Source organism: Vipera berus (genome assembly GCF_964194415.1).
Source record: "Vipera berus genome assembly, chromosome: 5".
Classification (NCBI taxonomy): Eukaryota; Metazoa; Chordata; class Lepidosauria; order Squamata; family Viperidae; genus Vipera; species Vipera berus.
The window spans coordinates 200,629-212,956 of record NC_138207.1 but is presented as its reverse complement, the minus strand read 5'-3'; the positions used below and the strand labels follow the sequence as shown (position 1 = coordinate 212,956).

Genomic DNA, 12,328 nt, shown 5'->3' with positions numbered 1-12,328 from the left:
AGTAGAGGTGTTACATGGGAGTATCGGGAAACCCCCATTACAACTCGCGCGGCCGCATTCTGCACCAGTTGAAGCCTCCGAGTGGTCTTCAAGGGCAGCCCCATGTAGAGAGCGTTACAGTAGTCCAAACGGGAGGTCACAAGCGCATGAGTGACTGTGCGTAGGGCGTCTCGGTCCAGATAGGGACGCAACTGGCGCACCAGGCGAACCTGTGCAAAAGCCCCCCTGGTCACGGCTCCTATGTGATCTTCAAAATTGAGCCGTGAATCCAGGAGGACGCCCAAGTTGCGAGCCCTATCAACGGGGGGTAACACCTCACCCCCCCAACGTTAGAGGTGGAATAACTTGGTTAACCCGAGACGCCGATATGCACAGCCACTCAGTCTTGGCGGGATTGAGACGAAGCCTGTTTCTCCCCATCCAGACCTGAACCGCCTCCAGGCACCGGGACATCACGGAGAGGGCATCACTGGGTTGGTTCGGGGTGGAAAGAAAAAGTTGGGTATCATCAGCGTACTGGTGATACCCCACCCCAAAACCACGAATGATCTCGCCCAGCGGCTTCATGTAGATGTTGAACAGGAGGGGCGAGAGAACCGACCCCTGAGGGACTCCACAAATGAGAGACCTCGGGGCGGATCTCTGCCCTCCTGTCAACACCGACTGCGAGCGGCCCTGGAGGTAGGAGGAGAACCACCGTAGGACGGTGCCTCCCACTCCCAACCCCCTGAGACGCCGCAGCAGGATACCATGGTCGATGGTATCGAAAGCCGCTGAGAGATCTAATAGGACCAGGACAGAGGAGCAACCCCTGTCCCTAGCCCTCCAGAGATCATTCACCAGCGCGACCAATGCCGTCTCCGTGCTGTGTCCGGGCCTGAAGCCCGATTGGTACGGGTCCAGATAATCAGCTCCTGGATCCAGAGGGGTCCAGCCACTCCGTGCTACTAGGGTTCAGCTGAAGCCTCTTGTTCTCCAGCCAGGCCCCCGCAGCCTCCGGGCACCGTGAACGAACGTCACCTCACCTGGGATGGAGATGGGATAACTGGGTAACTCACCCTGCGGTGACGGATGATCTCACCCGGTGGTTTCATGCAGGAGGTTCAAAAGGGGGCGAGAAAGAGGTGATCCCTGCGGCACCCCAAAGAGAAGGGGCCGTAGGCTGGACCCCTCTCTCCCTATCAATGCCAATTGGGACTGACCTTGGAGAAATGAGGTGGACCAGCACGGAATTGTGGCGCACACACACACACACACACACACAGCTCCCCAAGTTGACAAGAAATTAATAGTGTGGCTGATGCTTTCAGCAGCTGCTGAGAGACCAAGAGGAGGAGCAAGGGCGGACGCACAGCCTCCAACCTGCTCACACCAGAGGTCATCCGTGAATGTGACCAGCGCCATCTCCGTCCCTTATTTGGGCCCGAAACCCGACTGAAAGGGATCCAGATGATCCGTTTCCTACAGGATTGTCCGGAGTCGCAGCGCCACACCCCCTCAACCCCCTTCCTTAAAAAGGAGCAGGGGCTGGGCATGTAGTTGACCTGAGGGCACTGCAGGCACGCCAGCTTGCTTTTTTGCCAGTCCGGCCCCAACTGGTGTTCAGGCTGAAAAGCAGGTTCTCTGAGCAAGCTCAGCGGGCACACGGCCTCTCAAGGTCAAGCGGGGAGGCAGATGGTGTGCCAAGAGCAAGGAGCGCAGGCAAGGGAAAGAGTGAGTCAGCAGGGACGCCCCCCCCCAGTGATTGTCCTCCAGGTACAGCCAGGTGGGGGGGGGTCTCCCCTTCTCAGGAGCCACAGAAGGGACCTTGGGGAGGAGAGCCATCACTCCTCGTCCTCTCCTGCCGGTGGCAAACAGAGCAGCTTGGCAGAGAAAGGGGCACGGCTGGGTGTCCGCCTGGCACTTGTTCATCTGGCCCCACCCTGGGATGCAAAGCTGCCTCAGCTGACCCAGGCGCTGCCCAGGACAGGCGCTCGCTGTGCGGTAAGGACGCGACCTTGGCAAGACGGGGCTCCACGAGGACTTTGGCCCCAGTCCTGGAGACCGTCGGAGTCCGGATGGGGAGAAGCTGGCCGAGAGCCAGTGTCTGATGGGAACTATCGAGTGACCGAAGCCGCCCAGAAGCCGCCCAGAGTGCCCGTCTCCTCTCTCAAGAGCCAGCTGCCTCGGCCTGGGGGGGGGGCACTGCAGGCCACGCCTCCTCCTCTTCCTCCTTCCCTCACACAGCCCTTCACAGCAGCAGCCCCTCCTGTAAAATGCCCCCACCAAATAGAAGGTCTGGGGGGGGAAGCTTTGAGAAGGGCCGGCCTTTCCAGGGGGGGGACTTGGGTGAGAACGGGAGAGCCTCCTGATCAGAGGGGAGCAAGACCCCCGGTTGCCTTGCGAAAAAGCAACTTCTGCTCCTGGGGTTCCTTGGGGAGGGGCCCTCGAGGCAGGCATCCCCTCCCCCTTTGCCAAGCTGCCTCACCTTGACCGGCAGCAGCCCCAGACGCCCCCGCCCCCACCCCGTGCAACGATGCAATACGGGGGGGGGGGCGGAGGTTTGAAGGTTTATTGAGCGAAAGCCGCCTCTGCCCGATGGGGGGGGCACGGAAGTTTAATAATAAAAAAACCCCACGTCTCCCGGCTGTGCGTGACGGTTCGCCCGCTCCCCTCCAGCAGCAGTTCCCAGGAGCCCAGGCCGGACCCCCCCCCCGAGGAAGGGTCTCCCTCAAGGAAGCCGGGGGTCCCCGGGAGGGCTCAGGCCCGGAGGGGGAGGGGGGCACCCCCACCCGGCCCCGGGGCCCCCTTCGCGCCGCCGCCAAAGACCCCAGCCAGGCGCCTCTGCGCTGCTTCTCCCGGCGGAGTCCCGCGGTTGGGACCGCGCCCTCGGGGCTCCGGCTCGCCCGCCCGCCTCCCCCCGCCCCGGGGCGCCCCCCCGCCTCCTCACCGGCCACTCACCGGCAGGCGGCGGCGGCGGCGGCAGCCCAGCAGCAGCAGCAGGAGCAGCGGGAGCAGCGGCGGGAGCAGGGCGGCGAGGGCGCCGCAGGGCCAGGCCGGGAGCGGCGGCGGCGGCGGCCACATGGCGCGCGAGGGGCGGGGCGGGGGCGTGGCCGGGGCGGCAGTGACGTCACTTCCTCGGCCGGCCGGACGAGCGGAGGGGACGCGCGGCGGTCAGCCGGACGGGCGGGCGGGCGCAGCGCGCGGTAAGCAGCCGGGAGGGGAGGGCAGGTGGGCCGCGGGGCCGAGCTCCGGCCGCTTCCCTCCGCCGGCGGCCCCGCGGGGGGCGGGCGGGCCTCTCCGCGCGGCTCGGGCCGTGGAGGGGCCGGAAGTGCCCGCGCCCGCCCTCCGCTTCCCCCGCCAGCCTCCCCGGAAGGCTCCCCTGGCCAGGAGGCTCCTTCGCTCAGGCAGCCGGTAGGCGAAGCCCCCGGCCGGTCTCCCCTCCCGGCCGCTCGCTGCCCGCACTCCCCCGAGGGACCAGGCAGGCTGGCTGTGCCTTTGCCCGGCGGGCTGGGCTCCCTCACCCCCCTCCCTGCAGCGGAGGGCGAAGGGAGGCGCCTCTGCTGCGCTCTGAGTCGCCCTGTTTCCTGAATTCAGAGCAGACCGTCTCCCGGGGAGGCTGCTGGGGTCACCAAGGCAGCCAGGAAGCCAAACCAAGGTGAGTAGGCGGGGCAAAGGCATCTGGCCGTCTGTGAGGGCCGGGAGTTGCCGCCGGACCCGCGCTCTGGTGGGGGGAGCCTCCGCGGGGCCCGCCCTCACGCCGGGCCATAAAGGTGGGAGGGGGTGCAGGTAGCACAGAGCGGCCTCTCTCCTCTTTGGCAGAGTCCGGAGCAGCAGAGACGCCCCCCATGGCGATCCTCTTGGCCGCCACCCGCATCGCTCGGCCTCTTGCCCGGCTGGCCCTGAAGACTCCGCACTGCGAGGATGTCGCGGCCGCTGGCCTGCGGTAAGTACGGAGGGCAGGGCGCCGGGCTGGAGGTCCGCTTCTGTCTTCTCCAAAGAAAGTCCACGGCCGACCACCGACCATTTAGCGACCGTGTTGAGCGTCGACGGCACCGGGGAAAAAAGTGACTTCTGACTTACGGCTGGCGCTCCGTCCTCGGTGATCGCCTGATCTGAGTCCGGGTCCCCGCCTGTATTCAGGAGGGTTGCCGCATCACGGGGCCGAGCGATCGCCATCTGCGACCGTCCCAGGTGGCATCCGACAAGCAGAGCCAATGGGGGGGATCCGGGTTTGCTTAATGACCGCATGATTTACTTAGTAACTGCAGCATCTGCTTAACCACCGTGGCAAGAATGTTGTAAAACCTGACACGACTGATTTAACAAATATCTTGCTTAGCAACCGAAATTCTGGCCCTAATTGTGGTTGTATGTTGAGGCCACCTGTTCGCTTGGGGGCCCTGAATGCTCCACCACACCCTGGTTTGCTTAGGAGGAAGAGGAAGAAGCTGCTGCTGCCGCTGCTGCAGCCACCCGGGTGGGGGTGGGCGGGGGTCCAAGCCAGCAGAATCGGCCCCTTTATGAACCTCTTAAGTGCTGCTTGGCCTCCAACAGGGCTGCAGAACAGAGTCCGAAAAGATCTCCTTGTTCCAAAGTCCCCCCCAGATAACGCCAAAGGGGGCTGTGCTCACTTGAGCCCCCATCCCTGGGGCAGCTGTTAGGATTCTGGGTGTGTGTGTGTGTGTGACTGAATTCCCCAAACAGGAAGGCCACGGGTGCAAAGGTGAAACCCTCCCTTTCCTGGGTTTGTGCAGACGCGTGCGTAAAGAGGAAGGGTCCTGCCCAGAATGGGTGGGGCGGGGGCGGAACCTTCTTGCTGCTTCTCAAGAGCCCCCCAACCTTTGGAGGCCTGGCCAGCTGTCCTCTCAGTTTGGCTGTTTGAGGGTCCTGCCCACAAGTCAACACAGCTCTTGTGGCTGCGTGGTGGGGGGTGAGCATGGCCATCAGCCGAGGGGCCAGGGGCTTTGGCCGAGAGGCCCTCGCATGCTCCCCAGAGCCAGGCAGCACCTGGGCGTGCCAGTGAATCATGGGGTCAGCAGGCCAGATGTGTTTCAGTCGCTTGGAGGGAAGAGTTCTGCAGACGGGCCGCGGCCCCTCCGGAGGGTCTGGCTGCTGGTTAGAGGTCAGGAGGCATGCCCGGCTTGCACTGCTTGCCCAGGCACCCACTTTTGAACTCGGAGGTCCCGGAGGTGCCCATGCTGGCTTAGCAAACACTCTGGGAGAGTCGGGGCAGGAGGGGCCCAGAGATCCGATCCATTTCGGCTGAAGCAAGCGGACCCAGCCTGTCTCTTCTGCACCGGGCTGTGGTTCCCAATGGCAGCCGTGTCCTCTCTCTTTCAGCCTGCTTCCCGAGGCTCAGGCCACGGCCCACGGCTGGAGGAGCCAGCGCTGCTACGCCACTGAGGTGGAAGAGGTGAGAGGGGAGAATTCACCAGCTGGGCGGAGGAGAGGACAGCCTCACTTGGGAGGCCACATGCCCGTGGCGGGCTGCCTTCGTCTGCGGGGCCCCTGCGTTGGGCCCCAGGGCCAGGGCTGCCTCCGGAAGACAGGCAGGCCTCGTCCCTCTCTTGTCTGCTGCTCCTCAAGGGCCACGTTGAGGCCTGGAGACCTCCCCAGCCGGGCAGGGCAACACTTAGTTCGCAAAGCACCTAAGGCCGGCCAGTGTCCGTGCGGCTGCCCTGGGGAGAAGGGCCTGGGGAGCCCGGCCGAGGCGGAGGGCAGGGGAACGTCTTTGGCCCTGTTGAACCTCATGAGGGGCAGGTGGGAGGCTCCATGGCGGAGGGTCCCATGTCCCTTTGGGATTCTTCTCCGGGCCCTTCAGCACTGGCTCTTGTGCACCCCCTTCAGATCGGCCAGCGCCCTGTCCTTATCACGGGCTGCGACTCGGGCTTTGGCTTCTCCTTGGCCAAATTCCTCCACGAGAAAGGCTTCATCATCTACGCTGGGTGCCTGCTGAAGGTAAGGCCAGAGGGGGCCATGGAGTGACTGCAGACACAGTTTAATATCATTGTTTCTCCCCCCCCCAAAGGATTTGGGACACTCTAGATCAGGGGTGTTAAACTGCCGGCCTGCAGGCCGCTTGCATCCCACCCCAGCTCCAGCAATGCAAAAAGACCTGCGATATGTCATGACATGTGACGCGGCGAGTTTGACACCCGTGCTCTAGATGGTGCAGCTGGCTGAGATTGTGCCGCTGCCCCAGGGGACAATGGGCTCTTCTGCTCCCATCACCACCATCGTGCTGCCGTCTCTGACCTTGCTGCTCGTCCCCCACCGGCCTCGCTCCAGGCATCTCCCTACCTGCTTTGCTTCCCGAGCCCCTCCGAAAACCCGAAAGCTGGTTGGGTTCAGCGTGCCGCAGGCCTTGCTCCAGAGAAATCACCCGGGTGGCCTCTGGCTTCTCCAAATCTGTCCTCCAGGTCCAAAGTGGAGGCTCCCCCAGAGACATCAGACGGCTGGGTGGGATGTCTTCCTTATGGCTGACCGAGCCCTCGGGAGGAAGTGATCTTTGCACACAAGGGGAGGGTAGAAAAGTCCTCCAGGGTCAGAGGTTGCTGCCCACCGTGGCTGGATCCTCCCAGAAAATGGATGGGCAGCAGCAGGAGCCCTGGGGTGGGGGCTCGACCAACAGACCGGCTTCTTACAGAGGGCCGTGGAGGGCGCCTCTCCTGGCGAGAGAAGCCAGAAGTCCAGCCAGCTTGAAGACCCCCCCCCTCCCCTCAAGCAAAACTCTGCCGGTGTGCTCTTGTCTCTGAGCTGGATTGGGGCCTGTGTTTGGAAGGGTGTTGGCTTCTTACGACGCAGTAGTCCCTGTGGGCAATATACGTTTTGATAATTCCTATTGGGTAAAGAGAATGGTTATTGTATTTGCAGAGGACGTAGCATTGAATGGTTAGTTAATAGGCTCTGAAATTAAAATAGCATTCAAAATCGCCTTGATAGCTTGTGGAAATGGGCCAAGGGGAAAGAGAGTGAAGTTCAACAGGTGCAGCTTTCTTCACTCGGGATGCACAAATATTGAAACTCACAGAGGATCTGATTGCAAAAAAAGCAAATGCAGATTGAAGCTTTTGCAACAGAAGTTTCCCATCCAGATCATAAGGGACCCCTGTTCCCCACATTCTGCTCCAGTCAGGCCAGCCTGAAGGACTCTGCCGCTCTGCCCCCCCCCCCCCCCGCTTCTTTTTCCTTTGAGAAAAAGCAGTGGAGCAGTTTGGAAAATAGCTCCTCCTGGAAACGGTGTCAAGGCCTGTGGGCCCTCATTCCAGGGGCCCAGGACACAGAACTCAGTTGGATGCAGTAACGCAGCAGCGGCAGCAGCAAGGGCCCCGAGAATGCGCAGCCTCCCCTAGGCTGGAGGTGGGCCCCAATCCTCCCGGCTCCTCCTGCCCTGAACCAAGACTGGACTACTGAGCCTTTCGGGGCGGCCCTGGACGTTTGCTCTCCAGCATGGGGGCTGGAGAAGAGCCGCTGTGTCTGCCAGTCCCCGAAGGACCTGCAGGTCTGCACTGGGCTGACTCTGAAGGCTGTGGGGAGCAGGGGGGGGGGCTTTAGGAGGAGAGCCTGCCCTGGTGGGCAAAGGGCTTTGCTCCCCCTGCTGGCCATGGCTTGGAAGTGCAATTCCCCTTGCAATTTCTCTTAGGAAAGGGTTGAGAATATTCTCAGCTGGGGTTGCGGGTTTTTGCAGTGGTGTCTGTTCTCCAAGGTTGCTGTTTGTAACTACCCAGCCCTGGATTCACCCGATGGGCCTTGGAAGAAGCACCATGGCTGCGGTGGTGTGTGAGACTTCAGAGTGGCAAATTCTCCAAACCCCGATTCGCTCTGGCCAGACACGCATCTCCCAGTCATGGGAAACGATGACTTTGAGCCCTTTGCCCAAAGCGGGTGGGAAAAGTGCCCGGATTGGCAGGGCAACCCCTTGTGCGGAGCTGCTGTGTCTGTTGACGGGGCGTTGCAAGCTGGCGCGAGACAGACCCCTCGCAATTGCATGACGCCCTCCCACGGGGCGGTGGACGTCTCCTGTTGTGGGGCAGCAGAGGCCCACCCTGCTTCTGCCGCTTTTCACCAGGAGCAAGGCCGGGGGGGCTCAAAGGAACTGGACAACATGAAGAGTGACCGAATGAGGACCGTCCAGCTCAACGTCTGTGACAGCGAGGAGGTGGGGCGTGCCGTGGACTACGTGACCAGCAGCCTGAAGGATCCGGAGACCGGAGGTGAAAGAGAAAGGGCATGGGGCTGGAGCAGGAAACACACAAGGGAGGGAAGAGCCGTTTCCCTGCCCTCCGAGCCAGTCCCCGTCCCCACGCGAGGCCAGCGCTTGGCCCGAGTCCTCCCAGCTTGAGCGCAGCTACCCCTGCGCTTGCCGCCTCCATTCCAGCAGACGCCTCAGGCAGGCAGGGAGGGTGTCTAGATCAGTGATTAGGGAGTTGCCAAATGTTGTATTGTGGCTCCTTGATCCCACGGTGATTTTCTAGCGTGGAAAAGACAGCAAAGTCCCCACGGAAGGCAGCAAATAAACCAGGAAGCTGCAGGAAGCTTTGATGCTTTTGATGCACCCGGAGCTTCTCCTGCTTCATAGTCCAAAACGTTAGTTTTCCTCCATCCGGTCGAAGGCTTTGGTGACGGTTCAGGAGGCCGCATAGGGAGGGGTCTCCCTGCTCTTGAGTAGCTTCGCGAGGTCTGGGCCGGCTTTTGCTCCTTTTCCCCATGGGTCATCCTTTGACCTCTTCCCCCCCCACCCCCGATCTTTGCACAGGATTGTCTTAGAGCAGCCCGACACCCTGAGGGCCAGAGCGAGACGTGTGGCCCATGCAGCTGCTGCTCCTGACTCACAAAAGAGGGTGGGAAGTAGGCTTGTCTCTGAACTAAGGGGTGCACCAAATGGAAGATATGGGTGGCCTTGAACCCAGACAGGTCCTCATGATCCAAATGTTTTGGGTCAGGGAGCCCAGAATGTTTTCCTGTTACGGCAGCTTTGGCCAACATCCCCTCAGTCTGGACTCCCTCCCCCGCCCTTGTTCCCCTGGGGGAGCGGTGGAGGATTCTGAGGGTCTTTGGGATTACTGGAGGAGGCAATCTCTGTAGCTCTGGGTGTCCCTGGGGCGTCCCTTGGTGGCGTCAGGGAGTGTGGGGCGCGTTCCCTGTTCTCAAGCAGTCGCTTGCCCTCGTGGGTGTGGCCAGACAACAGCATCCTCATCGGGGACCCAGGTAGGACGAGACAGCCCCCTCCCCTCCCAACGCTGGTTATCGGGGAAGTGCCCGATAACCCCAGCTCCCCTCCTGAGCCAGCTTTACGGAACAGGCCGTTCTGTTCGGAGGAGTCTGTCTTGGAAGTATCCTTGCAGTAGCAGAAACCTTTTCCGAGCAGTCAGTGCAGCGCCTGTAGGCGTCATCCTGCTAAGCCAGTTTTTCCTCCCCAATCGGCATGCAAGCGGCTGTGTTTTGCACCAGTTGCAGGTTCTGCTAGTCTTGGAGGTTGTCCCAGCCACGGCAAGACTGGTCTGGGAAGGAGCCACAGGAGAGCTGCTGCTGCTGGGGTGGCTCCGGTCTCTGCCTGCTGCTGGGTTGGGAGCCACAAATCCTTTGGAGGAACCAGCAGCCTGATGCTTCCTCAGATCTCCTCCTCTTCCTCCTCCTCCATCATAGGAGCCCCTGGATCTGAACCAGGGGATCCAGATAATCCATGTCACCCCAGGCTCCAGCAACTGTTCTGGAGAACTGGAGGACCCTTCCCTAAAAAATGAAAGATTGAAGAGTGGGCAGAAGTGGCTTCTTTTCAGAAAAAGAGAGGGAGGGAGAGAGAGAGAGAGAGAGAGAGAGAGCAGCGGTCATTTGTTGGGCCTCTGGAGTTTTCAACTAAGGTTAGGGTTACTGACCTTTGGCCTTCCTAGAAGTGGAAATCCTCTTCCCAGATAGAAGTACTGGCAGAGATGGCTAAGATGATTGCTTCGTTTGCCTCCTCTCAGGTCTCTGGGGACTGGTCAACAATGCTGGGATTTCCACCTTTGGGGAGGTGGAATTCACCAGCATGGACACCTACAAAGAAGTGGCCGAAGTGAATCTCTGGGGCACCATCCGGACCACCAAGGCCTTCCTGCCCCTGATACGGAGAGCCAAAGGTAAGCAGAGTCCCTCCCTGGACAGGTGGGCGCAGAGCCCCAGCGCAGCCAGAGGGTGGTGGAGCTCCTCCCGGTGGGAGGGGTGACGGTCGCAGAAGGAGGGCTGGTGGGGGGGTCCCTCCTTCGCCCCGGCAGGGCCGCATCCTCCGAGCCTGGCTGGGTGGCCACTTCCAGAGGTGGCTCGCAATTGCGGGATCTCTGTGGGGGGCCGCTCCCTTCACGGCGCCTTTGCCCCTCCCCCCGGCAGGCCGCGTGGTCAACATCAGCAGCATGATGGGCCGGATGGCCAACCCCGCCCGCTCCCCTTACTGCATCACCAAGTTTGGGGTGGAGGCCTTCTCCGACTGCCTGCGCTACGAGATGCGTCCGCACGACGTGAAGGTCTGCATCGTGGAGCCAGGCAATTTCATTGCCGGTACCAGCCTTTACAGCCCCGAGCGCATCCAGGCCATCGCCGACAAGATGTGGGACGAGCTGCCGGAGATCGTGCGCCGCGACTACGGGCGGAAGTACTTCGACGAGCAGATCGCCAAGATGGAGTCGTACTGCAGCAGCGGCTCCTCCGACACTTCGCCGGTCGTGGAGAGCATCGGCCACGCTCTCACCTCCACCACGCCCTACACCCGCTACCACCCCATGGACTACTACTGGTGGCTGCGCATGCAGGTCATGACCCACATGCCCGCAGCCATTTCCGACCGCCTCTACATCTACTGAGGGGTGGGGAGGGGTCCTGCGGGAGCCGGACCGGCGAGGGACGCTCGCGCTAAAGGTTAAGGTGTACGATTCTCCGGCAGCCGCTGGGTTATTTGGTTTTAAAGTCTGTATTTTAGGCCTGTTATTAATTTAAACGTTGGGACGTAATTTAACCCCTTGCATGGTGTGTCTGGTAGGCAGGAGGACCTCGTGTCTTTCAGAGGGACCCAGATGATTTATTTCAAGTATTCCCTTCTTTGCCTGGCTTGCATTAGGGGAATTTGGTCACCTCCTCCCCTCCTTGAGAAAGGCTGCCCACCCAGTCCTGGACAGCCTGGGGCTCATCCTTGCTGGGAGGCAGCTGGCCTTGGTTGATTGGGGATGGGAGGGGGTAATCGCAGCAGCAGCCAGGGGCCACTTGTCTACCCCTGCCTTTGCACACTCCTTTTCAAGGCTGCCACGGACCAAGCGCTGCCGTGTCCCTCTGCCGCCAGAGGAGCTGTGTCCGTGGGCTCCACCCCCCTGGGGGGTTCTGCCAGTGCACAGAGTCCCTCCTGCAGGGGGGCGGGGCAGCCTGGCCTTAGTCAGGGGCTGCTGATCAGGCTCCAGGCTGAGTTCTTTGCACTAGGGTCCCGGTGCCGATGGGTGGGGGGGAATCGCAGGGCAGGAGGGAGGCCGCCTTCCACCTGCCCCAGCGGCATGAGCCACCCACAGCCCGGGAGCCACCATGGATCACTCCGTCTTGACCGTGAAGGTCATTTTTCTCCTGGCACTTAAAATCCTCCCCCCCCCGGCAGGTCAGGCCTAGCAGGGTGCCTGCCCCCCAATCCTAACCCGTGAAGTCTGTGTGACTCGTGGCTGTCAATCCCTGGCCGGCGGCAGAGATCTGGCACCCCTCGTCTGTCGCCAGGGAAGGGGTGCCTCGTGGGGGCCCAGGCCTGTGGCCGGCAGCGAAGGGGGACGGGGGAGCATCACCTCCAACTAGCAAGCGGGAGGGGCTGTGATCGGATGTCTTCTTTCGATGAACATTAAACCATGTGACAAACCTGCCTGAATCATTGGCCTTTTTCATTGACCAGAGACCAGGCGCTTCTGGCCGCTGAGAGGGAGGGGAGGGCAAGAGGTGCCCTCCTCCTCCTCCTCCTCCCCCCCCTGGGGTCGGCCCTGCCCTCCTGCCCAGGTGACTAAGCAGGAAGGTGGCCGGGCACCAGGACCCAGAGGACCATCTTGGGCCAGTCTCTGTCCTAGTAACGGGCCGGCCAGGGTGGGGGGCTTTCGTACAGCAGACCCAAGAGCTGAGGTGGGCTTTTCTCTCCCCACTACAGCACTTTCTCGGGGCAACACCCCCCCACCTCGCACACCCACGAAAGGGCATAGATTTTCCTTTGTTTTTTGGCTGTGCCCCTCCCTCTGTGGAAGATTCCCCCCTCCCCCCAAAAAAGAGACTGTGCAGCCTCAGAAGCCCATGAAAACATTCATTTGGCCCCCAATTATGTGACCCCGTTTATGCGTTATGCTGCATTTTAATATTG

The 12,328-nt window shown here is 61.6% G+C and overlaps 1 protein-coding gene across 1 annotated transcript; it reads left to right on the top strand.

Annotated features, from left to right (window-relative positions):
- The first annotated feature begins 3,122 nt into the window (after positions 1-3,122).
- BDH1 (3-hydroxybutyrate dehydrogenase 1) lies at positions 3,123-11,842 on the top strand. Its single transcript, XM_081329255.1, has 8 exons — positions 3,123-3,185; positions 3,577-3,637; positions 3,802-3,925; positions 5,323-5,395; positions 5,830-5,940; positions 8,051-8,195; positions 9,948-10,100; positions 10,348-11,842. The coding sequence occupies exons 3-8, from the start codon at positions 3,828-3,830 to the stop codon at positions 10,815-10,817; spliced, it is 1,050 nt and encodes a 349-aa protein (XP_081185381.1). The 5' UTR covers positions 3,123-3,185; positions 3,577-3,637; positions 3,802-3,827; the 3' UTR covers positions 10,818-11,842.
- Positions 11,843-12,328: the final 486 nt, after the last annotated feature.